This window comes from Zootoca vivipara, chromosome 2 (assembly GCF_963506605.1).
Source record: "Zootoca vivipara chromosome 2, rZooViv1.1, whole genome shotgun sequence".
Taxonomy (NCBI): domain Eukaryota; kingdom Metazoa; phylum Chordata; class Lepidosauria; order Squamata; family Lacertidae; genus Zootoca; species Zootoca vivipara.
Window position 1 is genome coordinate 123,312,787 of NC_083277.1, and position 23,777 is coordinate 123,336,563.

At 49.5% G+C, this 23,777-nt stretch overlaps 1 protein-coding gene across 4 annotated transcripts in view; it reads left to right on the forward strand.

Moving 5' to 3' along the window:
* Nucleotides 1-23,777, forward strand: part of LPAR2 (lysophosphatidic acid receptor 2) — a 60,134-nt gene that overhangs the window by 21,700 nt on the left and 14,657 nt on the right. For all 4 annotated transcript variants that reach the window (XM_060272190.1, XM_035101727.2, XM_035101712.2 and 1 more), the window contains exon 2: nucleotides 15,808-16,559. In XM_060272190.1, coding sequence (XP_060128173.1) covers nucleotides 15,827-16,559 — 733 coding nt within the window. In that variant the 5' untranslated portion in view covers nucleotides 15,808-15,826. The remainder of the gene's footprint in view (nucleotides 1-15,807; nucleotides 16,560-23,777) is intronic.

Genomic DNA, 23,777 nt, shown 5'->3' on the forward strand with positions numbered 1-23,777 from the left:
GTGAGCTGGAGGGTAGGGGCAATCTCCGCTCTATAAACTCTAGAATTCACCCCTAATGCATTGAATGGTGACCTTGTGGCAGGCCGGGTGTTGCCCGATTTCAGCTGCTCCATCTGAGAATGCTAGCAAGGCTCATGGGAGCAGAGTCTGATCAAGGCTGATGGCCGCAGGGTCCCTCTCTGTGTGCTAAGGTGAAGTGGCTGTTGGAGTAGTTGGCATGGTGACTGGAAGTAGGAGAGAGTCCCGCATCTTGGAGAGGGCTTCAGCAGGTGATGCTCCTTGTGTTCTGCAATGCTATGCTCCCATTCAGTCTTCCCCATCCCTTTGAAGCAGTTTCATGCCACTTTAAAAGAGTCCTGGCTTTTCAGGGACTGTCATTGGTTAAGGGTGCTGAGAGTTGTCAGCAAACTTGGGAATCTTGGGGAGAAGCCACGGCTGTTTGAAGTGGTATGATGCTGCTTTAAAGATCTAGTGCAGATGGGGCCCAAGAGCGAAGGCTTTTATTTGTCTGTTCTGTTGTCGGCGGCGGCGGCTTCCACACTCCTGCTCTCTTGGAGGGTGTCCTGAGACCAGAGGGGACAGGCAGCCTGTAGACACAACTGTCTCTGAAAGAGAAGCCTCTTTCTTGCCCTTGCTGCATTGGAGATATTTGGAGGAGAGGTCATTTCCCAAGCAAGGTAGAGGATTAACTGATCCTCCAGGGACAGAGACTCAATTATTCATCCTATTTGGCCCCAGATGTTGTTTGCTGCAAGGATGTTATCTGCCTAGCCAACAAAAGCTGCAAAACTCAGTTGAACGGTTCTCAGACCTGGTGTGAGTTAAACTGTTCCCAGGGATAGCCCTCATATTCTGGGCCAATCCTTTCTGACCCATTTTACTTGCTGCTTTACTTTACTGCTGCGAAGGTAGCTCTGTGTGTGTGTGTGTGTGGAGAGAGAGAGAGTGTGTTCTTCCAACACTTATAGTACTTTTGATAAAAGTGGTTGAAGATTATTAGCATGGCCCTCATTTTGCCACAGGTGTGCAGTGGTGTTGTGCACCCCCTGAGGGCTGAAGTGTGTGTCTGTGGGCAATTGGCATGTGGGAATGTGTGCCTCACCTCAAGGGTGTCCCCAAGGATGGCCCCTTCCCATTTCCTCATCAAAGTTAGTGGCATCAGAAACAAGAAAGGGGAGCCCTCAGGACAGTCCTGGATTTTGTGCTAAACCAGTTTCCCTGACCTCGGAAGCCCCAGCAGTTGTCACAGGCTTCTCTGTGACAAGGCCATGGATTGGGACCAGGCAAACTGGAACTGGGCTCTCTTCCCTGATTATTATGGAATGCTCAGCAGCAAAATAACAACAGATTAGGCTATCAAAAGTTGATTGGGATTCCAGTTCTGATCCACATTAGTTAATCTGGACTAACTGCTCTGCTCCGTATGCAGAATCTCCAGTTCATCCGTAAGCCTAGCTAGAGACTAAAGTGTGGGTCTAAGACAGTTACCCAGCTGGAATTCTGCACCCCCAGCAGTGGCCTTGCTTGCGCTCTCTGATTCTGCTAACCCTGGACGGAATGATGGGTGTTCCATCGCCAACTGGGACGGTTGCAGATGCATTTAAAATGCTACAAATTAGTACTGACTCTAACAAACTGGAATGAGGAGTTTTGTATTGCTAGCTGTTAAGGCTTGTGATGTGCTTAATGTTTTTTTTTAAAAATCACATTGAATTGATTTCTTTAAAGCCCAAGGATTAGAGGCCCCTATCTCTTGTCTCTTTTTAATGTAAATGCCCATGGCCAATCTATGAATGGCCAAGCCCAGATAAAATGCTCATAACACAAAATGATCTTTTTTCCTTTCCTTTCTTTTTGGGAGGTGTTTATAGTTAGGGCTGCTTAGCTGAGTTACGACTCACTATGCTGGAACTCAAAACACTTAGGGTGAATCACAGCAATCCATAAATTGGTTTAGTCAGCATCCTTGGCTTTGAGCCAGTTGGGTCCAAACTGATTTACAGGTGGGGGGGGGGGGCATGCCTGAATCAACTTGCACCCACATTTTCATTTTTCCGCTTTGTTGATCAGTCTAAATGATATGCGGTATTTCTGATAAAAGGAATCAACTGCTCAGCGCGGTTTGGAATCCAAGTACAGGATCAGACAAATGGTTTTGTGCTCAAGCATCATTCAATTGTCTCCTTTTTACACTATTTCCTGGGACGGGGGCTGAAGAACATCACGAGGATGGGATCAACAGAAGATGTAAATACAGAACAGAATAATGCAGACTTGGACATCTTCCATTCATGGCTTGGAAGACTAGACCACCAAAGTTACCTTAGAAGCTCTGAGTAGTATTTGTACATTCTGATAATGGTATGAACATTGTGGTTATAGTTGAATCCTGTGGTACTTCGCCACTAAGTCAGAACTATAACTTGTGAACTGAGCAAGTATGATTTCTCTAGAGTAAAAACTGGAATGAAGGTTAGTTACTGCAGGGCTCCGGTTGAGACACTTCTTGCATAATGTCTGTGGTGCAATTGATAATGAGCAACAAAAAGGAAGCCCTCAACCATAGCTGCCAAGTTTTCCCTTTTCTCGCGAGGAAGCCTATTCAGCATAAGGGAATTGCCCTTAAAAAAAGGGGAGAACTTGGCAGCTATGCCCTCAACCTTTGCAGGGATTATAGGCCGAACATTGTGCCTGAAGCCAAAATCACGTCTAGCCCAAACACATTGGCTGCAATGGTGGGTGGGATTGCCAAAGTTTTTCCCTGACGCTCTCCTCCTTTCTGCCCCCTTTTTATCTATTTGTCAAAGTTTTGCCAAGCGTGTAAAGCTGAATGTGTGCAAATAAAATGTGTACAGGTTGCAGGATTACTGTACATCCCTACTCTCTGCTCCCTCTGGGACCTTTTGCACACAACACATGTGCTCTGCTCCTTAGCTACAGTCCTCCTTGCAAATTACCTGTGCCGGGTTCTTTTTTAACGGTTGTGCGTGTGTGGGTATGAAGATATTTGCCTATGACCCTTCATACAACTTTATCCCAATTTCCTATGTAATACAACTTTTTATATAATTAGGAATTACAATAAAATATGGTTAGAGTATTAAAATTCTGCAAAAATGGAATTAAAACAAGCACACTTTTCAAATAGAGATACTTACCCATTTGTTTTATTAGCTGCTGCTTCTTTTAAAATTAAAGAAGAGAATGAAAAATACAGAATAGATTCCATAATAACTTTCCTGCATCTGTGTAGGGATGATGTAGGTGAAACCCTGACCAGCACCCAGGATCCTGTCCCTGAAACTTCCGTTCCCTCTTCTGCCTTCTCTGCCTCTTTAGCAGGCGCCTGTCCTGGAATCAGCCTCTTGCTGTGAGCGCCAAGGAAAAATCCTGCAGCTGAAGCCGCCTAGACGGCAAAGTGCCCTTGGATTGCTGCTTGGCCCTGGAGAGATAAACAAACCCAGAGCATTACTGCTCAATAATTTTTGAGGCAGAACAGCTGTGGCAACAGAAAATGTTGGCAGCAGCATCTCCCACGCCCACAACTTGGGGAGGAAATATTCCTGAGGAAGGCTTTCTTCTTATCAGATCTGGGCAAATTTTCCAGGCTTGGCCTCTATCTTGTCCCAAGAGTTTTGCCTCTTCAGCAAAACTGTGGGCGAAGCAAAGGTGGAAGCAGGACTCTCTGGCGTTCTTCATCCTCCGCAGGCTTCTCATTTTCTGCAAGCCACATCCAGTGGGTGGGACTGCCCCCCCCAACGTTCAAAGGTTAAAAATAATAATAATAATAATAATAATAATAATAATAATAATAATATAATTTATTATTTCTACCCCGCCCATCTGGCTTGGTTTCCCCAGCCACTCTGGGAGGCTTCCAGCAAAAGATTAGAAAGGATTTAGGCCCAAAGTGGAAAATTCTTATCCCATTTATTCCCCTTAACAAAGATTAGATGTTTAAGTACAAATTGGAGATGGGCTCCCTTGGAGATTGTTGTGACGTGGGGCTTGTGATTTCAGCTCGCTTGACATAATATGCTGGAGACAGTTCTCTAGTAACACTTCTTTATTAAAGCAAACAAGACTGAGCTCTGAGGAGAGGAAAGCTACTTTTATAGGGACGGGGGACTAGCTAGAAAGGGAGACATTTTGGAGGCAATCACAGTGCTGCCTTTTGGAGGAAACCAATAAGACAGAGGATCCAAATATAGCAGCTTAAATGAACCAATAGTAGCTGTACCTTCTGGAACCAAAAGGCAGTTACTTTACCCAAAAGCAAATACAGACAATAGTAATACAGATATAAAATCCTTTGAATCAATACACAACACCCCCCCCTAGTGAGCGCAGCAGACGTAATCCCTCAGGTACTGTGGGGTCCTACGACTTCTACTTGATCTCCTGACAACAGGTGTCACAGGTTCTGGATTGGGTGTTACCTGCGGTGGAGGGGCTGCTATAGCAGTTTCATCAGTAACGGATGGAGTCCCAGACAGCTCAGGGTCCCCTACCTGTACCTTGTCACCATGAGGACTAGCGGACCCTGGTTCATTTGCTGAAGCCCCTGGTGACTGCACCTCTGGGCCATTTTCACTCTGGTCTTGCAGCTGTGCGTCATTAGCCGGGGATGAATTATCCTCAGTCTGTAAATTCTCTGCACCTGACTCCTCCCTGCTGAGCGCCCAGAGCCTCAGCTGATCTATATGTATCTCCCAAACTTGCCCATTTTCCAAGGTCACATAATAGGACACAGGTCCACTAGCCCGGGTGATCACACCGGCCACCCACCGTGGACCTCGTGAATAGTTCCTCACCCAGACCAGATCTTCAGGGGCCTTGTTGTGTCAGTCTCAGCCTGGGGGGTTGCTCTTGAATTACGGTTTGACATTTTATCTGGGTGGACATAATCCAGCACGGTTACCAGCCTTCTACCTAGGAGCAGCTCGGCTGGTGACTTGCCCGTCGCAGTACACGGCGTCGCATGCTGCAAAAATAACATTTGTGTGATGCAAGCCGACCTGTTACCCTCCATTAAGCATGCAATGGATTCTTTGGCTGTTCTTACCATGTACTCAGCCTTGCCCATTGGAGGATGGGTGAAAGGGCACAGATGTGACCCCTCTTATGAAGTTATCAGCCAAGAATGCCCTGAATTCATGGGATACAAAAGCTGCCCCATTATCTGATATGATGGTCTCAGGTAACCCGTGGGTTGCAAACAGCTGCCTCAACACCTTGATTACGACGGCTGATGCCGTGCTAGGGACCATTGCCACTTCTAACCATTTGGAATAGGCATCGACGATAACCAAAAAGACCTTCCCTTGGAATGGCCCAGCAAAATCTAAGTGCAGCCGGCTCCAGGGAGTCCTGGACTGCTCCCACCAGTGGACTGGTGCTCTGGCCACTTCTGGCCGCACCTCTTGGCATGCCTTGCATGTTCGTACCCATTGTTTTAACGTTCTGGTCCATTCCAGGCCACCACATATAACACCAGGCTAGCAACTTCATCCTGACCATTCCCGGGTGTCCCATGTGAAGCATCTCAAGAACCCTGTCTCTCAGTGGTGCTGGGATAATCACTCTATCTCCCCACAGGAGACAACCCTTATGCATGGACCACTTGTGCTGCCTTGTCGCATAAGGCCTGAATTTTTCTTCATGCGGACCACCTGGCCACCCCCTCCCCACCCAAGTGAGCACACGGGAGAGAACAGCATCTTTCCTCATTTTCTCAGCTATATCAGTAGCCGTTACAGGGGCCCTCGGAAGTGTTTCTAGCATCATAATGTGCTCCGCCGGAGCAGGATCCCCATCGCTCCCACCAGGATGGGGCAATCAACACAGCGCCTCAGCATGGCACAACCGTTTCCCCGGCACATGGGTCAAGGTGTACTGGAACCCGTTCAGGAATATCAACCAACGCAACATTCTGGGGGAGAGAATTTGCGGCGTTTGTTTGTTTGGGTTGAACAACCCTAACAGTGGTTTGTGGTCCGTTTCAATGGAGAAATGGCGACCGTACACATAATTCCTGCCACATTTGCCAGTGCCTCTTTGTCAATTTGAGCATAGTTGCGCTCCGTGGGGGACAATGTACGGGAACAGAAAGAGATGGGCTTTTCCGACCCATCCGGTTCCCTATGACTCAGCACAGCCCCCAGGCCGTATTGAGAGGCATCACATGCCAGGACCAGCGGCTTCGACTCATCATAATGAGCAAGGACGCTCCTGCTACTCAGCATTCCTCGCAAGGAGTCAAAAGCCTTCTGCTGCTCCCACCCCCATCGCCACACATTCTTTTTCTTCAATAATCTATGTACAGTGGTACCTCTACTTACGAATTTAATGCGTTCCGAACGCACATTTGTAAGTCGAAAAAAATTGTAAGTCGAATCCCATAGGAATGCATTGGGAGAAAAAATTCGTAAGTCGAAGCAACCCTATCTAAAACTTCGTAAGTAGAAAAAATCCTATCTAAACCGCATCCAAGATGGCGGACGGAGCTCCATTCGTACGTAGAAACATTCGTAAGTAGAGTTATTCGTAAGTAGAGGTACCACTGTAATGGTTCAGCTACCGAAGCTTTATGGGGTAAGAACGAATGTTAAAAGTTAATAAGTCCCAGGAATGACTGCAACTCCGTCTTGTTCTGTGGTCGTGGTGCCTCGATGATGACCTTAATCTTAGCATCTGTGGGGTGGATGCCTGATGCATCAATTTTAAACCCCAAGAAATCCACAGTTGGCACCCCAAAACTCATTTTTTCCTTTCTCAGTTGCAACCCCACCTCCTTGAACTTGAGCAACACTGCACGGACACGCTCAACCAGTTCCTGTGGGTCTTTTCCAGCAATCAAAACGTCATCAAAAAGTGGCAAGACCCCCGGCAGACCCCTTAACAGGCGTTCCATGAGCCCTTGAAAAATCCCTGGGGCCACACAAACTCTGAACTGTAATCTGTTAACTCTGAACGCCCCTTTATGCGTGGCGGTAGTCTGTGCTTCCGCTGATTGCAGGGTTACTGGCAGCTGTTGGTAAGTTTGTGCCAGGTCAATTTTGGCAAACACCTTGCCCCCAGCCAGTTTAGCCAACAGATGTGATACGACTGGAATGGGGTATGAGTTTCCTCTGAGTGCCTTATTGATAGTACATTTGTAGAATCATAGAGTTGGAAGAGACCACAAGGGCCATCCAGTCCAACCCCCTGCCAAGCAGGAAACACCATCAAAGCATTCTTGACATATGGCTGTCAAGCCTCTGCTTAAAGACATCCAAAGAAGGAGACTCCACCACACTCCTTGGTAGCAAATTCCACTACCGAACAGCTCTTACTGTCAGGAAGTTCTTCCTAATGTTTAGGTGGAAACTTCTTTCTTGAAGTTTGAATCCATTGCTCCGTGTCCGCTTCTCTGGAGCAGCAGAAAACAACCTTTCTCCCTCCTCCATATGACATCCTTTTATATATTTGAACATGGCTATCATATCACCCCTTAACCTTCTCTTCTCCAGGCTAAACATACCCAGCTCCCTAAGCCGTTCCTCATAAGGCATCGTTTCCAGGCCTTTGACCATTTTGGTTGCCCTCTTCTGGACACGTTCCAGACACGTTACAGTTCAGAGTTTGTAATCTGCACATATCTTGACTTCCCCATTTGCTTTAAGGGGCGTGATGATTGGAGTCTCCCACTTAGCAGAGTCCACGGGTGAGAAAACTCCCTGCTTGACCAATTTATCCAGCTCTGCCTTGATCTTGGGTTGCAGTGCAAACGGCACTCACCTTGGTTTGAGTCGGATTGAGGCCATCCCGGGGTCCAACTCGAAGTCAACTGGGGGCCCTGTATAACAACCCAGTTTTCCATTAAAGAGACCAGCAAATTCCTTGCATAATGCCTTGCTCATCTCAGGGCAGGTTTGGATTGAATTAAGCCCTGAGATACTCAGTCCCAGGGCGGGGAACCAGTCAGTGCCCAGGAGACTGGGGCGACTGCCCTTCGCAATCACCAGTTTGAGCACGGCTTGTTTGTCCCGGAACTGTACTCTCACGGCACACATTCCCATAACATGGATGTGGCCCGCTGAGTATGATTGCAAGGTTGCCGGGAAGAGCTCCAGAGGGGGCAACTTACCCCCGAGGAAGAATGTCCTCGCGGTCTGATCCGACATGATGGGAATCCAGATCCGGAGTCCACCTCCATGTTGCACTGTTGACCCTCAATCTTCACCTTGACGTTGCCTTGCCTTGCGCTGGGAGCTGCACGGCCATCCCGTTTATCTCCGTTACGTAGTGGCAGTCCTTTAGAAAACGAGTTGCGGTGGCCGGTCTGCGATGCTCCAGTCTAGGTGATCCTGTCACTCCTGATGCCGCCGATCTACAGACCCTGGCGTTGTGACCTGTCTTCCTGCACGTCTGGCACATCGCATCCTGGAAACGACAATTCTTCCGCTCATGGTTTCCGCCACAACCTGGGCAACTGCCTCAGCGATCTTTGTGCACTGTGCAGGCCTGACGCACTGACTCGACCCCGCGGACTGGGCTCTGGCTCGGAGTAGCCTAGCTCGTCCATGGCATGCGCAGCTTCTATCTGTGGCTTAGTAGCCTTGCGACTGGCATCAAGCTCCTCTCTTTCATAATTCTCCGTGGCGGTGGCCTCCTTCAAGGCTGAAGCAAGGGTAACCTCTTCTTTAGCCACGATGCGTCTTCTGGCTTTCTTGCTGCTCAGACCACCAATAAACCGATCCAGGAGAGTCTCTTCCAGATTTTGGAAGCCGCAGTGCTGAGCGAGCTTCCGGAGTTCAGCCAGAAATGCAGTTAATAGTACTTACAATAGTAATACAAATATAAAATCCTTTGACTCAATACACAACAGATATTATCCCAGCATTGAGGCTCCCTTTTTGTTTCCCTGTCTCAAAGAGTGGACGGGCCTTTAGCAGCTAGATGTCCATCAGGAGGATATGGAGGTCTCGTACACCCCAGGTAGTGTGGTTGCTGACCTTGAGCCAGACATCCTGGAGAGTGAAGTCAAATGGGCCTTAGAAAGCACTGCTAATAACAAGGCTAGTGGAAGTGATGATATTCCTGCTGAACTATTTGAAATTTTAAAAGATGGTGCTGTTAAGGTGCTACACTCAATATGCCAGCAAGTTTGAAAAACTCAAAAGTGGCCAGAGGAATGGAGAAGATCAGTCTACATCCCAATCACAAAGAAAGGCAGTGCCAAAGAATGCTCCAACTACCGCACAATTGCGCTCATTTCACACGCTAGCAAGGTTATGCTTAAAATTCTACAAGGCAGGCTTAGGCAGTATGTGGACCGAGAACTCCCAGAAGTGCAGGCTGGATTTCGAAGGGGCAGAGGAATCAGAAACCAAATTGCGAACATATGCTGGCTTATGGAGAAAGCTAGAGAGTTCCAGAAAAACGTCTACTTCTGCTTCATTGACTATGCAAAAGCCTTTAACTGTGTTGACCACAGCAAACTATGGCAAGTTCTTAAAGAAATGGGAGTGCCTGATCACCTCATCTGTCTCCTGAGAAATCTCTATGTGGGACAAGAAGCTACAGTTAGAACTGGATATGGAACAACTGATTGGTTCAAAATTGGGAAAGGAGTACGACAAGGTTGTATATTGTCTCCCTGCTTATTTAACTTATATGCAGAATTCATCATGAGAAAGGCTGGACTGGATGAATCCCAAGCCAGAATTAAGATTGCAGGAAGAAATATCAACAATCTCAGATATGCTGATGACACAACATTGATGGCAGAAAGTGAGGAGGAATTAAAGAAACTTTTAATGAGGGTGAAAGAGGAGAGTGCAAAATATGGTCTGAAGCTCAACATCAAAAAAACCAAGATCATGGCCACTGGTCCCATCACCTCCTGGCAAATAGAAGGGGAAGAAATGGAGGCAGTGAGAGATTTTACTTTCTTGGGCTCCTTGATCACTGCAGATGGTGACAGCAGTCACGAAATTAAAAGACGCCTGCTTCTTGGGAGAAAAGCAATGACAAACCTAGACAGCATCTTCAAAAGCAGAGACATCACCTTGCCGACAAAGGTCCGTATAGTTAAAGCTATGGTTTTCCCAGTAGTGATGTATGGAAGTGAGAGCTGGACCATAAAGAAGGCTGATCGCCAAAGAATTGATGCTTTTGAATTATGGTGCTGGAGGAGACTCTTGAGAGTCCCATGGATTGCAAGAAGATTCAAACTTATCCATTCTGAAGGAAATCAGCCCTGAGAGCTCACTGGAAGGACAGATCCTGAAGCTGAGGCTCCAATACTTTGGCCACCTCATGAGAAGAGAAGACTCCCTGGAAAAGACCCTGATGTTGGGAAAGATTGAGGGCACTAGGAGAAGGGGACGACAGAGGACGTGATGGTTGGACAGTGTTCTCGAACATGAGTCTGACCAAACTGCGGGAGGCAGTGGAAGACAGGAGTGCCTGGTGTGCTCTGGTCCATGGGGTCACAAAGAGTCGGACATGACTGAACGACTAAACAACAACAACAACAGTTCATCAGGGATTGGAGCAAATAGCACTTTCAATGAATCTTCTCCTGCTATTTGAGCAGAGCCTTTCCAAGGGGGGAGAGCAGTCTTAACCACACCTGCACCAGACATCGAAAGTGTTTTTATACCACATAGTGGCTTCCATAACAGACTCCTGGAAACTGCAGATCATTCTTAGGAGAGCCCTATTCTCTGCACAGTACAGCAACCCCAGAATGGTTTTCATAATCTATCCCTCTTCCCAGGGAACTCCGGGAACTGTAGCTTTGTGAAAGGAATCGTGGTTTCCTAACACCTCTCAGGGCCCTTAACAAATTACAGTTCCCAGGATTCTTTGGGGTGAGCCATGCCTGTTAAAGAGCAGCCTTACAACAGCCCTGGTGCTCCAATCGCACCCATTTCCACATAGGTGGAGAGAAGGTTTGGGCTGATCCATGGGCTGGTGGAAGATGCGAGATGGCTAGCTGGGATACGAGATGCTTAAATAACAGGAGTTTACTATAGATCCCCAAGCCAAACTGAGGACACAGATGATGCCTTCCTGGAACAGATGACCAGGCATTCAAAAGGAAGTGAGATAGTAGTAATGGGGGATTTCAACTATCCTGATATTTGTTGGATGTCAAACTCAGCCAAGAGCATGAGGTCGAACAGATTCCTCACTGGCCTTGCAGACAACTTCATTGTCCAGAAAGTGGGAGAAGCAACAAGAGGATCAGCCATTTTAGATCTGGTCCTAACCAATAGTGATGACCTGGTTAGTGGGGTAGAAGTGGCAGGATTATTAGGTGGGAGTGATCATGCTATTCTGGAGTTTATTATTCAGCGGAAAGGAGGAACCAAACATACTAAGACTCAAATTCTAGACATTAAGAAAGCCTACTTCAGAAAACTTACGGAAACGCTGGGTGAAATCCCATGGACAGAAATACTAAAAGGGAAGGGAGTTCATGATGGTTGGGAATTTGTTAAAAGGGAGATATTAAAAGCACAACTTCAGGCAATACCAATGAGACGGAAACATGGAAGGTGCCTAAAGAAGCCAGGGTGGCTATCTACAGAACTTTTAACTGAGTTAAGATTTAAAAGAGATATGTACAAAAAATGGAAAAAGGGGGAAATCACCAGAGAGGAATTCAAACATATAGCCAGCACATGTAGAGACAAAGTCAGAAAAGCTAAAGCACAGAATGAACTCAGGCTCGCCAGAGAGGTTAAAAGCAACAAAAAGGGCTTTTATGGGTATGTCCGTAGCAAAAGGAAGAACAAGGAAACAGTGGGGTCACTTAGAGGAGAAGATGGTGAAATGGAAACAGGGGACAGAGAAAGGGCAGAACTCCTCAATGCCTCCTTTGCCTCAGTCTTCTCCAAAAAAGAAAACAATGCCCGACCTGAAGAATATGGAGCAGATGATTCAGCAGGGGAAACACAGCCCAGAAGAAGTAAGGAGGTAGTACAAGAATACTTGGCTAGTTTATATGTATTCAAGTCTCCAGGGCCAGATGAACTACATCCAAGAGTATTAAAAGAACTGGCAGAGGTGATTTCCGAACCATGGGCAGTAATCTTTGAGAATTCCTGGAGAACAGGTGAAGTCCCAGCAGACTGGAGGAGGGCAAATGTTGTCCCTATTTTCAAAAAGGGGAAAAGAGAGGACCCAAACAATTACCGCCCAGTCAGCCTGACATCAATACCAGGAAAGATTCTAGAGCAGATCATTAAGCAAACGGTCTATGAGCACCTAGAACGAAACGCTGTGATCACTAAACGTCAGCATGGGTTTCTGAAAAATAAGCAAAGCTGCCAAGTTATCCCTTTTTTAAAGGGATTTTCCCTTATGCTGAATAGGCTTCCTCGTGAGAAAAGGGAAAACTTGGCAGCTATGAAAATAAGTCATTTCAGACTAATCTCATTTTTTGACAGAATTACAAGCCTGGTAGATGAAGGGAACACTGTGGATGTAGCCTATCTTGATTTCAGCAAGGCCTTTGACAAGGTGCCCCATTATATTCTTGTAAAGAAGCTGGTAAAATGCGGGCTAGACAATGCTACCATTCAGTGGATTTGTAACTGGCTGGCTGACCGAACCCAAAGGGTGCTCATCAATGGCTCCTCTTTATCATGGAGAGTAGTGACTAGTGGGGTGCCACAGGGTTCTGTCTTGGGCCCAGTCTTATTCAACATCTTTATCAATGACCTGCATGATGGGCTTGAGGGCATCCTGAGCAAGTTTGCAGACGACACCAAATTGGGAGGGGTGGCTAATACCCCAGAGGACAGGATCACACTTCAAAATGACCATAACAGATTAGACAACTGGGCCAAAGCAAACAAGATGAATTTTAACAAGGAGAAATGTAAAGTACTACACTTGGGCAAAAAAAAATGAAAGGCACAAATACAGGATGGGAGACACCTGGCTTGAGAGCAGTACATGTGAAAAGGATCTAGGAGTCTTGGTAGACCACAAACTTGACATGAGACAACAGTGTGATGCAACAGCTAAAAAAGCCAATGCAATTCTGGGCTGCATCAATAGGAGTATAGCATCTAGATCAAGGGAAGTAATAGTACCACTGTATTCTGCTCTGGTCAGACCTCACCTGGAGTACTGTGTCCAGTTCTGGGCACCACAGTTCAAGAAGGATACTGACAAGCTGGAACGTGTCCAGAAGAGGGCAACCAAAATGGTCAAAGGCCTGGAAACAATGCCTTATGAGGAACGCCTTAGGGAGCTGGGTATGTTTAGCCTGGAGAAGAGACGGTTAAGGGGAGATATGATAGCCATGTTCAAATATATAAAAGGATGTCATATAGAGGAGGGAGAAAGGTTGTTTTCTGCTGCTCCAGAGAAGCGGACACGGAGCAGTGGATTCAAACTACAAGAAAGAAGATTCCACCTAAACATTAGGAAGAACTTCCTGACAGTAAGAGATGTTCGGCAGTGGAATTTGCTACCAAGGAGTGTGGTGGAGTCTCCTTCTTTGGAGGTCTTTAAGCGGAGGCTTGACAGGCATATGTCAGGAATGCTTTGATATGGTGTTTCCTGCTTGGCAGGGGGTTGGACTGGATGGCCCTTGAGGTCTCTTCCAACTCTCTGATTCTATGAACAGCTCCTGGGTAATTGGTGGGATGTGTGTCATAGTTCCTTAAACAACTTTTGAAACAATCCTGAGTTTGTTGTAATGTGCCTCGCTAATTTCAAACACTGCTAGCAAGCCACAAGAGGTGTTAGCTAAGGCTTCAATTTTTTTCTCTGCATGCCGAAGACATTGGAGTTTCCTCTTCCTTGCCCCTTTGCCTTCACTATGTATCCCTGCCAAAATACCTGCAATTCTTCCAAACACCCAGCTTCTACACTTCAGTTATGCAAATGTGCAGCTTATTCTAAGCACAGATATTATGTCCCCCCCCCTTCCTGGCTCACTTAGTATTCCATGTGGCCCCCAAATAGCATTCCTTCGTGTAACTGCTTCAGCTAATACTAAATGGAATGTAATTTGATCCTAGGGATCAAATGTTCCACGAGGAGTTTGTCCATAAACAGCTAATTAATCCTATTAATACAAGACATTAATTTCCATTATTAAATATCTCATGTAATAGCCTCCATCATGCATTGCTAAGAGTACAGGGACAGAACCTGGTTTTAAGCACATTGCATGCAAAGCACTGGATCTGTTGCATGCTGACATCTAAATTCAGTGGGAATTTTGCCTAATTCATGCTTTGGCTGGCAGCCTTAATATAGCTAGATGCCAACTCTTTTACAATGCCCTAAATTCCTTCCATAATAAGGTTACTTCCAGTGAGGTGTAATATTTAAACCCTCTGCCCATTTTTTAATGAAACAGGCACCCAATATACTCCATTGGCTATTCCAAAGAGAATTCATTTTGCTTCTTTTGTCAGCATTTTTTGAAAAATAAATAAATAGCTGGGGTCAGTTGTAAGATTACTAGCTAACCTCTCCTCACATGTCCATGTGGAGCAGATTCAAAAGGAATGATGGAATACCAGGGAGTTGTATAATTTCGCTTATACATGGGACTGTACCTTTTTTGTTTGTATGCAATGGTAAATGTCAGATCTTGAATTGTGAACTTGCTGAGATAAAGGTTTGAATTTGTATTTTTTTAAAATAGGTTTGGTTTTAGAAGGGTATCTTTTGGAAACAAAACAGGGGCTGAGCATGTAGGCTTGATTCCCAAACTTGCCTCTCATTCACTAGCTGGCGTTTAATCCTGGTTTTTGTGTTTGAAGCAGAGTTGGCGGCAATGTCTGTGACAACTGCATCCTGTCCTGTATGCGGACGGCTTCAGTGGCTGCGGAACATGTGCTGGACACCAGATGGAAGAGTTTTGGGGAAGAGGAAACTCAGCCTTCCCTCCCCAATTGGGTGCCCTCTGGAGGTTTGGGGCGGCAACTTCCATCAGGCTCAGCCAGCTCTATGCTGGGTCTGATCGGAATTGGAGCACAAAACATCTGGTGGGCTCCAGGTTTTTTGGGGGTGGCAATAGATTAAACTATTTGCCTTTCAGTTGGTTGATTTGCGTGGGGGTTGTGTTGCGGTTCATTCCACACGTGGGTGGAGCTTACATGAGTCCACTCTGCCCCCTCTGCCTCGCCCCCCTCCTGTTCTGCTTCTTCCCCCTTTTCCAGCCACTTTGAGGTCACAGCAGTGCAGTTGTGCATGATCACACATGCTTTGAATGCACACAAAATGCTCGTTGCCTTTTCTTTTTTCCCCTTAAAAAAAATCAAGCATGTGAGAAGGAAAATTGGAGAAAGATGAAAGTATGCAGTAAACAATGAATGAAGCAACTGCAGGGGTTGCCAACATGTCACCCGGGGGGGGGGTTGGGGCTGGGTGCCCACCAGTACCTTTGATGGTGCTGCTACCTGGCCTCTCTGGCCGTTTTCCTCCTCTGCCTCCTTCAGCACCCCAGGGCTTCCCCAGGCCGCTTCCAGTTGCCTCAGGAGGAGGAGGCAGGAGGCGCCATTTTCTGTTTTGCCTCAAGTGGCACAATGTCTTGGGCCAACGCTGCTGGCAGCGCAGCCATACAATACACGAGTTTATCTTAAATGAGCCAGGCCCTGTGGTGACAGCCAGATTGGGGGAATTCAGTTTGTGCTTATCTTGGGGATGAGAAACTGGAGAGCAATTTGTGCCTCAGATGAGCAGGAAATGTTACGCCAGCTGGCCCTGCCTCCCTGTCCTCTCTCCAAAGTTAAAGGCACGCTGAACAGAAGACTTGTTTTCTTTCTGTTTCTCCCCCTACCACAGGGACTGACCATTTGAAAAGATGACCAGGTGCTACTACAACGAGACCATTGAATTTTTCTACAACAACAGTGGCAAGGAGCTGTCCCGAGTGTGGAGGAACAAGGATGTTCTGGTGGTGGTTCTGGGCCTGACGGTCAGCATCATTGTGCTTCTCACCAACCTGCTGGTCATTACAGCCATTGCGATCAACAAACGCTTCCACTATCCGATCTATTACCTGCTGGGGAATCTGGCTGCTGCCGACCTCTTTGCCGGCATTGCTTATTTGTTCCTGATGTTCCACACGGGACCCAACACAGCCCAGCTTTCTCTCAAGACTTGGTTTGTCAGGCAGAGCCTCCTGGATACCAGCCTGACGGCCTCTGTGGTCAACCTCCTGGCCATTGCAGTGGAGCGGCACCAGACAGTCTTCACCATGCAGCTCCACAGCAAGATGTCCAACCAGCGAGTCATAATCCTCATTGTCTGCATCTGGCTAACAGCTCTGCTGCTTGGCCTCATCCCCTCCTACGGCTGGCACTGTCTGTGTAGCCTGAAGGACTGCTCCAGAATGGCTCCGCTCTACAGCCGAAGGTACTTGACCTTTTGGGCCATCTCCAACCTCTTCATCTTCCTCATCATGGTGGTCGTCTACACTCACATTTTCATCTACGTCAAGAGGAAGATGGCTCGCATGTCCAGGCACACCAGCTTCCATCCACGCTACAGGGAGACCATGATCAATCTCATCAAGACAGTTATCATTATCCTCAGTAAGTAAATGTCTCACCAGACCTCCAGTTTCTTTGCAGTCAAGAATTTCTTTCTGGGAAAGATGTGGATGCGGACTCCTTGCTTCTGCCGACACCTTCCTTGGCTGTGGATTGGTAGGCGTCCCTTGTTGTTGGCTATTTGAAATGAATGGAGGACATCTCCATTCTAGACAGAGATTATGCTCGGTCTCTTGGTCACAATCTCAACATATAATGCAGCAGGTTGATCCTTTGGTGGGTCTATGCCAAGGATTGCCTTCTGGTGGCCCATAAACTAGAAATGGGAGATGATCCCCGTTCAAATCTGGCTTCCACTATAAGATTGCTAGGTGGCTTCAGGGAAGCCACCCTTTGAACCCCCACATCTCCAAACCAAGGCAAGGTACTAGGCCTTTAGCAGAAAATGTCAAGATAGTCAAGATATGCCAAATTGTCACCCAGATTATCTGAAACAAGCCTCAGTGAACTTCTTGCTTGTGCACACCTAGGGGTTTATTTTGCAAGGCAACTCAGACATTTTGTCAGCCAGAATACACTTCTGTCCCCCAGACCACTGTCTTGGAATGTGCAGCAATCCTGAGAATATCAACATTATTTTCTTATCTGTCCTTATCCATCTCTTTGCAGTCTCCCTTTGAAATCTATAGTTAAACCCTATGATAGATTGTAATGGTGGTTACTGGGGGGTTTGCACTACAAATTGTACTAGTCCACACTGTTCTTTTTCCTCCTCTACCCGGCCTACACACACACCCCATTATTGTAGTTTCCTGTGGGCTTAAATGGTGGTGGAAGAGCTTACTTCTGTAACTCTTCCCTTCCAGGTGGTAATTCTTACTCCCCACAGGCAAACTAACTGGTTTGATAATTTCAAGGCTGACTTCCAGAAGGTGTACATTATTGCCACCCTCGATCTTCCCATGTGTCTGCTTGCATACTCTTGGAATGATCAAGGTCTTACAGTACTTATTTTCATCTCTGTTCAACCTTTTGATCTTCAAAGGAGTATTGATGGCCCTCCACAAAGTGTGCATGGAGTCCCCCACTGGACTTTGGTTTCCAGGTTTATCCCTTTAGTGAGCAGCTGCTGGCTTGTGTTTCTCCAAATGATTCTCCCAGATGACCAGGTCACAGGGCTACGGAAGTGTGCAGTGTCTGGCTGCTGCTCTCTGCAATGCCTGGGCTGTGTGGATGAGGCATCCTGGCTGTGTGGTGGCACGTGTGAATGTGTGACAGGATCTCCTTTAGGTCTTGGAATGGCCAAATGATGATGATCTGCAGAATGTATCACGGGACCAGAGGGGAAATGAATTTCATTCTTCATGCAGAAGAGCTTTTCCTCAGAGGATAAAGCTTTAGGAAGCGGATAGCCAAACTCTGTAACCACCAGGGCTGTCTTAAGCAGGTTGGGCGCCCTGGCACACAGATCGCTCCGGCGCCCCCGCCCTGCCCCGTTTCTTCCCGCAGCTGGTGGGTGGGCACAGCGCGCAGCGCCCCCCTGACAACCCGGCGCCCCGCGCCACTAGAGTCAATGGGCAAGCCGCCCCTGGTAACCACACTGATTCTTTGAGAATATTGGCTTTAGCAGCTTCCCCCTTTGAATAGTTAAGGATGTCCTCAGGCCCGGCTCCAGGTTTGGGATGAGCCAAGCTGTGGTGCTGTGTCTGGCTGTACATTGGGAGCAGATCCAGCCTTGTTCCTGGTGGTGCCAGCCAGTCCAGTGGGCCCCACCCCTACTCCTCGCCCAATGAGTCTCATTGATGACAGCAGCAGGAGCAGCGTGCTCCGCTGGTTTTTGCGCTGCCAGATGGAGTGGTGGTTCTAGATCTTCATTCAGTTCTTTGCTCCTATTGCTGCTTTAGAGTGAGGGTGGCCAAAGAGCAGGGAGGGGCCCTCAGGACTGGGTCATCTGCCTGGGTCATCTGCTCCTGCAGCAACAGCACCTGCTCCTGGTTCTTCAAGCTGTCTCCAAACTCCCCTCTTCTGCATCAATTTCTCTGGACCACCAGTGGCTCACTTTGCGCAGCTTTCTTTCTTACTTCTTACCTGTCACAGTGGCCTGAGTGGGCTACTTCAGAGTAACGACTCCACACAGCTCTGCATTTTATCCTTTTATTGGTGCTGTGTATTTACAGTGCTAAAGGCAGTGCTATTTACAGAGATTGACACATCTTATCCGTCTTCTTCAGAACCTCCGAATGGAGGTTGGCGCATTTTCCTCCAGCAAAGAAGCTTGGGGAGACCCAGCCTCTTCCCCCAACGTTTCTTGCGCAATTCCGGAGTCGGTGGGATCGGCCTTCCCCCCTTGCTCCCCCCTTCCTGTCCCACCTTGGGCAGTGGCTCCGCTACCTTGCCTGAGCCTCGGACACCACTTCCTGCTTCTCCACTTGAATCGGAACTCTCCCTGCTTTCCCCAGCGCTCGGGGATGGGCTGGAGCTCAAGATGGGAGGGACCTCCTGATATCCTCTGTCCCTCACATCCACCCCCCTCCCAGGCCCTCCTCCTCCCCTCCCTAGGGGCCCCGAAGGTGCCGGGGACGACTGAAAACCTAAAAAATCCGTGTCGTCGGAGCCTGTGGGCGTGAAAACCTCCCCCCAATCTGGCGAGTGTCCTCCTTCCCCCTGAGAAGACGGAAAGCCCAAAAAGTCCGTGGCGTCCAAGCTGGTGGGAGTAAAAATCTGCTGCCAGTCCTCCCCTGTCTCTGACGTGGTCGACCTCGGAGAAACCCACACCTCTTCCTCAGGATCTTCAAACTCCGCCTCCCACCTCCATGGAGAACTACCCTCTGCGACCTCTTCCTCAGGCCCCTCCCCTTCTCCATCCCTTTCCATGTGCCAGGGCTTGGGCCTGTGGGGGAAGAGGGCGTGGAATTCTTCCACTAAGAATTCCTCCTGAATTTCCGTGGCCGGTACCCATTCATTCTGGGACGGCGGGGCATCCTCCCACGCCATGAGGTACTCCAGGCCCCCCGCCCCTCTTCGTGAATCAAGGATGGCCGTGGCTTCATTGAGTTGCTCCCTGCCTCCCCTCTCCCCCCTCCCTCGGGGGGCTGTTCGCTGCCTCTGAACCGGCTGCTTTCCCTGTACGGCGACAGCAGCGATCTATGAAACACTGGGTGCACCCTCATGTCTTCCGGCAGCTCCAGCCTGAAGGCTACCGGATTTACCTGTTGCGTGACCGTGAAGGGCCCCAACCTTCTGGGTGCCAGCTTCTTGCACCTCCCTCTGGTGGGAAGGCCCTCAGAGGACAACCAAACCTTGTCCCCCACCCTGATGACCTCCCCCGGTCGCCTGTGGCGATCTGCCCCCTTCTTGTACGCTTCCTTGGCCCTCTCCAGGTGCTCTCTGAGCTGCTGGTGCACCGTCTCCAGTTCCTCCGCCCAATCCTCTGCCTGTGGGCCCTCCTCCTCCCTCTCCCTCTCTGGGAAAGATCTGAGGTCGCGCCCGTAGTTGGCCTTAAAGGGCGACACCCCTGTGGAGACGTGCACTGCATTGTTGTAGGCAAATTCTGCCAGTGGCAGGCGATCTACCCAGTCCGTTTGCCTCTGGCTGACGTAGCATCTCAGGTACTGCTGCAAAATGGCGTTGACCCTCTCCGCCTGTCCATTGGTCTGCGGGTGCCAGGCCGTCGACAAGCTGACCTCCACCTGCAGGAGGTTCATGAGCCGCCGCCAGAACCTGGAAACAAATTGGCGGCCTCGGTCCGAGATAACCCTTAAGGGTAATCCATGCAGTCTGAATATGTGGTCAACAAACAGTTTGGCTGTCTCTTCTGCCGAGACCGCCCTGGCACATGGGATAAAATGGCACATTTTGGACATGAGGTCCACCACTACCAACACTGCTGTCTTGCCCCTGGAAGAAGGCAGGTCGGTGATGAAGTCCATGGACACCACTTCCCATGGCCTGTGCGGTGTGGCCAATGGCTCCAGCAACCCTGCTGGTGCTGCTCTGACTACCTTTGCTCGCTGGCAGGTGTCACAGCCCCTTACATAGTCCCGAACATCCTCCCGTACCCCTGGCTACCAGAAGTGTCTCATGACTAAGTGCGTGGTTTTGTCCCTTCCAAAATGACCTGCCGTTGGGTTGTCGTGCATCTGCTTGAGGACCTTACCTCTGAGCTGGGTGGTGGGCAGGTACAGGGCTCCCCTGTAAAAAAGCAACCCCCTTCGTTCTGCAAAGTCTGTGGCTTGCTCCCTCCCCCCTCGCAGATCTCTGAAGATGCGGGAGGCGAACTCATCTGCTGCCGTCAGTGCTGTGAGTTCCACCTCGCTCACCACCGCCGCTCCGCAGGACCATGTCGACGGGGGAAACACATGTCGGGGTGCTGGTGGCAACTCCTCCTCCATGTACTCCGGCTTGCGGGAGAGGGCATCCGCCCTGACATTCTGCTCCCCCGGTATGTAGTGGATGGAGAAGTTGAAGTGCGAGAAGAACTCTGCCCACCGTATCTGCCGCTGGTTGAGCACCCTGGCCGTTCTCCAGAACTCCAGGTTCTTGTGGTCCGTGCACACCTGAATGGGGTGCTTGGCGCCCACCAGGAAGTGTCTCCAGTGTCGAAACGCAGAATGGATCGCCAAAAGTTCCTTATCAAACACCGTGTAGTTGCGCTCTGGCTGTGTCAGCTTTCTGGAGAAAAAGGCACAGGGTCTCCACTCTCTGTTGGCATCCAGTTGCAGTAAGACCGCGCCCACCGCTCGGTCCGACGCGTCGGTCTCGACGCGTAGGGGCGCGTCCTGCACCACGTGGAACAGGTTCTGGTCTGAGGCGAACACCCTCTTGAGGCTTTCGAACGCTGCTTGCGCCTCCGGTGTCCACCTGAACTTCTGCTTGCCTCTCAGGCAGTCAGTGATGGGAGCCGTAACACGAGAGAAATTCTTGATGAACTTCCTGTAGAAGTTGGCGAAGCCTAGTAGGCGTTGGGCATCTTTGCGCGTCCTGGGGCTGTGCCAATCCAGGATGGCCTGCACCTTGTCCTTGTCCATCGCTAGCCCCTTGTCTGACAGCTTGTAGCCCAGGAAGTCCACCTCCTTGGTGTGGAACTTGCACTTCTCCAGCTTCACATACAGGTGGTGCTCCTTCAGGCGCTGCAGCACCTCCCTGACATCCTTCACATGCTGCACTGGGTCATTGGAGTAAATAAGGATGTCATCTAAGAAGACCAAGCAGTTCTTGAAGAGGAGGGAGCCCAGAACGTGGTGCATGAAGGCCTGGAAGCATGCTGAGCCCCCTTGCAACCCGAAGGGCATCACCCGATATTCAAAAGAGCCCAGAGGCGTGAACATCGTGGTCTTCCACTCATCGCCTTCCCGGATCCTGATCAAGTTGTACGCTCCCCTCAGATCGAGCTTGGTGAAGATCTTGCCCCTGCGCGCTGCTGTCAGCAGATCGTCCACTCTGGGCATTGGGAACGCCACCGGTTCTGTCATGCTGTTCAGGCGCCTAAAATCCACCACCAGACGGCGCTGTTGCGTGTCTTTCTTGTCCACCCAGAAGACTGGGCTGCCCCCTGCTGCCTTGCTTTCTCTGATGAACCCCCTCTTGAGGTTCTTGTCGATGAACTCACGCAGATCCTCCAGTTCCTGATCTGACATGGAGTACAGTTTGGCTGGGGGTAGCGTGGCCCCTGGCACCAGGTTGATCTGGCAGTCGAACGACCTGTGGGGGGGGGGGGGTAGGTGGTCGGACTCCGCTTCGCTGAAGACCTCCTGCAGATCCCAATATGGTTTGGGTATCGCCTCTCCCCCCTTGACGTGCATGGTGGCCACCGTGGCTATCGGTGGCCCCTCCCCTGGTTGGCGCTGCATGCAACGTTCCAGACAAAAGTCAGATCCAAATGTGATGCATCTCTGGTGCCAACTGATGGAGGGGTCATGGCGCGCCAGCCAGCTCATGCCCAAGACGATGGGGGGGTCCGAGATGGTGGTGACGTTGAATGCCAGAGTCTCTGAGTGCCGTCCCACCGTCATTCTCATGGGGGGGGGTCTGATGGGTGATGGCCCCTCCCAGCAACTCCCTGCCGTCAATGGTGGAGACGTGCAGGGGAAAGTCCAGCTGCAGAAGTTGGATCTGGTGCGCTTCTGCAAATTTTCTCGAAAAGAAGTTGGCAGACGCACCCGAGTCGATTAAGGCTAAGACCGTCAGGGGATATCCATTAGGGAGCGTTAGCGTCACTTCTAGAACCACCCCTGCTCTGGGGGTGGGGGTGGGCTGGCGCTGCTCTTCGCTGTGCGGGCGGGTGGGCTGGGGCTGTTGTCTGCCGATTGCGCCTGGCTGCTGCCCCTTGTCTCCTGCAGCCAGGCTGTCTCGTTTCCCTGCTGTGGTGCTGCGTCAGTGGGGGAGGGCACAACCGTTCCCGCCTTCCCTTGCCATTCCCTGCGGTGGGGGCAGTTTCTGACGAGATGCTGAGGGGAGTTACAGAGGAAGCAGTTCCCGCCCCTTCCCTCCTTGCGTCTTGGCGCCGCTGGGGTTTGAAAAGCCCCCCCCCGCGCGCTATCAATTTGCATGGGTTCCTGATCTGCCCCAGCCCCAGGAGTGGCCTGGGAGGCGAGTGAAGTTCCCACCCCAGCCTGTGCACCAGCATGGTGAATTTAGCCCAATATTCGCGAACTGTCATTTTCCCCTGGCGTAAATTATGAAGTTCCTCTTTGGTATGGTCCATATGACTGTCACTCGCATACATTATTTTTAAAGCTTCTAGAAATAATTTGACATTCTTCATGCAAGGGTTTTTTGCCGCGATTAACGGTCTGAGCCACTCCCTTGCTGCTCCGGTAAGATGCTCCACTATAAACGCTACTCTGTGTGCATCATCAGGGAATTCATCATTGTGCAGCTCAAGGGCGTATAATATCTCAGTCTCGAAGCCCTGGTATTCCCTTGGATCTCCGTTGAACTTGCTCACTAGGGTCCCCGCTCTCCTTCCCGGCAATACTTGGAGTTGGGCCCCCCCCCGCCCTTGTTTTTCTCCGCATCCAACTTGTTTTGGAGGTCCACCGCTAGCGTTCTTAACTGCTGCTCTTTATCCTGTAATGATCTCACCTGGTCAATGAGATTCTGCCTCTCCTCCTGGCTTTTCCGCGTTTCCTCTTTGGCCGCTTTTAATTCTCCCTGTGCCTGCACCGCCAGTTGCTGCAGGTCCTGCTGGGCTTTCTCCGCGATCTGCCGCCATTTCTCCGCCTCTTGCGCGCTCATCCCGGCAGCTCCAAAGTAGCCCCC